General features: G+C 38.1%; 1 protein-coding gene across 1 annotated transcript; it reads right to left on the bottom strand. All coding sequences in view use genetic code 12, as the record gives it.

Annotated features, from left to right (window-relative positions):
- Positions 1 to 82: 82 nt before the first annotated feature.
- Positions 83 to 848, bottom strand: KGF57_003384 (OPT2; the record flags this gene model as incomplete). The annotated part of the gene is made up of 1 exon (XM_051752797.1): positions 83 to 848. A coding segment is annotated over one exon (766 nt), but the record flags the coding sequence as incomplete, so codon positions are not given.
- Positions 849 to 3,025: the final 2,177 nt, after the last annotated feature.

The following is a 3,025-nucleotide window of genomic DNA, read 5'->3' as shown; positions in this document are numbered from 1 at the left end:
TAAGGACCAGGGTTCAAATCAATTACCCAGTTCTTCCAAAGCTTGATTTTCCACTTGGGCAAGATCCATTCACAAAGTAAACCACTTGGGTACAAAAACACTTGAACGACAGACATGTTTAGGGTGATTGCGGGTTGTCTCTCCGAAAAAAATTGGTTAATTACAGCACCAATACCAGTCCAGATAATACCAATAAGATAGACTCTAAAAGTTTCAACAGGGAGGGTTGGATCATCAAATGGACGAGTGACAGCTCTGACTTCAGGGTATGGAGACCAATAAGCAATCAAGACTGCTTCCAACCTAACTTGCAAATCCCAGTCAACAATCTCTGGCTTTCCGGTTGAAGGGTCATTTGAATGTGCTTCATCACCATAAGAAATTGCTGTGACCTTCACTGGGTTTCCCTTTTCGTCAATTGAGGATTCCGATTTCTTCTCATCTTCGGCGTGATGAAACCCATGTGAGTTGTAATCAACCAACTCTCTCCACAATTCCAAGTCGTGATCTTGTACATTGACGTCATTTTCGTGTTCTGCAATAGCATCTTTCAAAATTTCAATGGCCTCTTGCGTTGGCATTTGTTCGATTTTCTCAAAAATGAACGTACATTCTGGTGGTAACTGATCGAAACTGGTCAACGCATCAAAGTGCAATCTTCTCAATACAAAGTTCTTCTGAGCATCGGTTAATGTAGTACCAACCTCACCAATAGACAAAGGATTTGACAAAACAGCATCCAAGTTCACCTCGTGATCTTGTGTTTCTAAATGACTACCAACACTGTGGACTGATGTTATTGGAGCTGCGCTCAGAGCAACCGGGTGAATATTCTTCTCACTGCTCATAGTATAAAAGGAAGACGATTGTGGCCAACTATGTATAGAGGAAATTGATAAATATTCAAAGAGAACGAAAACAGCACGGTCTGCTAATTATATATCCCGCATTTCTGCCCTCTTCAGAACAATAGCATAGATATCTATTGTCAATATTGTGCCGTAGAGGACAATGCATTACCCATCTTTGGCCTCGCGCGGTGTTATTCTCTTTGTACCAGAAAACAATGACATTTACTCGTACGGCACGAGATATGGGTGTGAATTTGTGTCGATTGTTTCACTAATCACGAGGCATCACTTAATTGGGATATCCACAATTTGTGATTGAATTAAAAGTAGCAGATATGTTTATACTGTTGCGGGGTCTGGCAATGAGTGAATGACGGGCATTTCGAAGTTCTTTGCAGTCAATGGAAACCCTCACCGAATTTGACAGCGATATTTTTCTTAGCTTTCGAATGAGACTGGCGTTTGATTCTGCAAAGAGCTCCATAATCAAAGACTACTAAGTAACGGGGAGTAGAAGGGTCTATTTTTATGCAGTACAAATGATAGGTAAGAAAAGGATTATCTCTTAAATTGAACGGCATATTGTAAAATTTTTTTTTGCTCACAGGTACCACACAGTTTTCTTTTTTTTTTTTTTCTCGAATTGCGTCTTTCAAAGATAACTCTAAAATTGTGTCAAGCTCTTCTAAAAATAGTAACCGAAGGTCAAATCAGCGAAAGCAAAAAAAAAAAAAAAAAAGTTTGCACGAGAAAGCAGCAGCAACTATCAGATCAGGTAAAATAGTGGTGGCTAGTACAGAGACGCTTATTCATGACTATAGTGTCAGACCATATTTTCAAGTTGAGCGATTTATTTTGACGCATCTTTGAGCTATGCAAGGAATGCTAAATGAAGAATCTTTTTCTTTTTTTTTTCTTTTTTCATCCATTTTTGTTCCCGCGCTGTCAAATTTAAAAAGAAATTTGAGATTCATGTCTTATCGGATATTCCTAACTTATTCCCCTTGTTCTTTTTTGAGTACAGAGTATATGACAAGAGAGAGCCAGTACCGAATTTTTACTCTATGTGTTCTGAAGAAATTGAATGATACTCACAATAGAAGATTCTTCTCTACTGAACTTTCAGAATTGCGCTTTGATCTGATGTGATCCTTGTCGAGCTCGATGCATTTTGTTTCTCAGTTGTAGTAATCGGCATTTTTGTATACTTTGTCCTTACTACATTTTAGTTGCCTTCATTTTTAGTGTAATCTTATTGGAGGATAAGCTAAGCAACTGTTCGGCGCCACAATAGTATCGTTTCAAACTATCGAAGGTTATACATCACTAGGTTTGTGTATTGTATATTTCCCTGTTTGATTTCGCTTGAAATGGCATGACAGAAATGGGCCAATTTTTGAAAGCAGATATGTGATAGGAAATTCTAAATAGGTTAGACTGCTTCCGGTTCAAAGTTGTCTCAAATGACTCTTTCAAGATTTCCGCCTGGAAGTGTTAACTCAAGGTGAGTCTCGCTAGTTAGTCATGAGATGATATCATCATTTTGAGCAAGATGGTGGAATATCCATCTCAGGAGCTGCCTGATTAACCACACTTTAGCTCTGTCACTCTTTTTCAAAAAACGTTCAATTAATTGAAAAAGTTTACTTCAAAGAAGCTATACCTTCGTTTTTGTGTTAGGTAGAAAATATTCTTCTTTTGTGACACTAAAGCTCATATTTTTTTATCACGTCAAATCAGTCAAGTATGGCTACACTTACAATAGCAACAAAAAAGCGCGATTCTGTGAGCCCGTTAAAGTGCCGGCACTTTCGTCTCATGGAGGTACAAAAACCTTCTAATAACCCATTGTCTACAATTTGTTCTGCTTTGAATTTTGATTCGGCTTTGCTTTGCTCTAGTCAGCTTTTGGTGCGAGCTTCAAAACAGTCTGTACTCAACTACTTGTACTTTATCTTTTTACTACACCAACGCCGATTCAAATCTTCTCCTTATATTAAATAATATTATCGAAAACGAATTATAAACGAAAAGTAACGATGAATCACTATGGAAAGTGACCCTTTCTTGGTCCAAAATATCCATCTGGAGCCAGTTCAGTAGCATTCAATCTTCCTGTCATATTTCCATCATACCCAGTGTAGACAACCGTGTTACCCCACCAGTTGATGTCC

Source organism: Candida theae, assembly GCF_024610275.1.
Source record: "Candida theae strain CBS 12239 chromosome Unknown scaffold152, whole genome shotgun sequence".
Classification (NCBI taxonomy): domain Eukaryota; kingdom Fungi; phylum Ascomycota; class Pichiomycetes; order Serinales; family Debaryomycetaceae; genus Lodderomyces; species Lodderomyces theae.
This window is presented reverse-complemented; position numbering and strand designations above follow the sequence as displayed.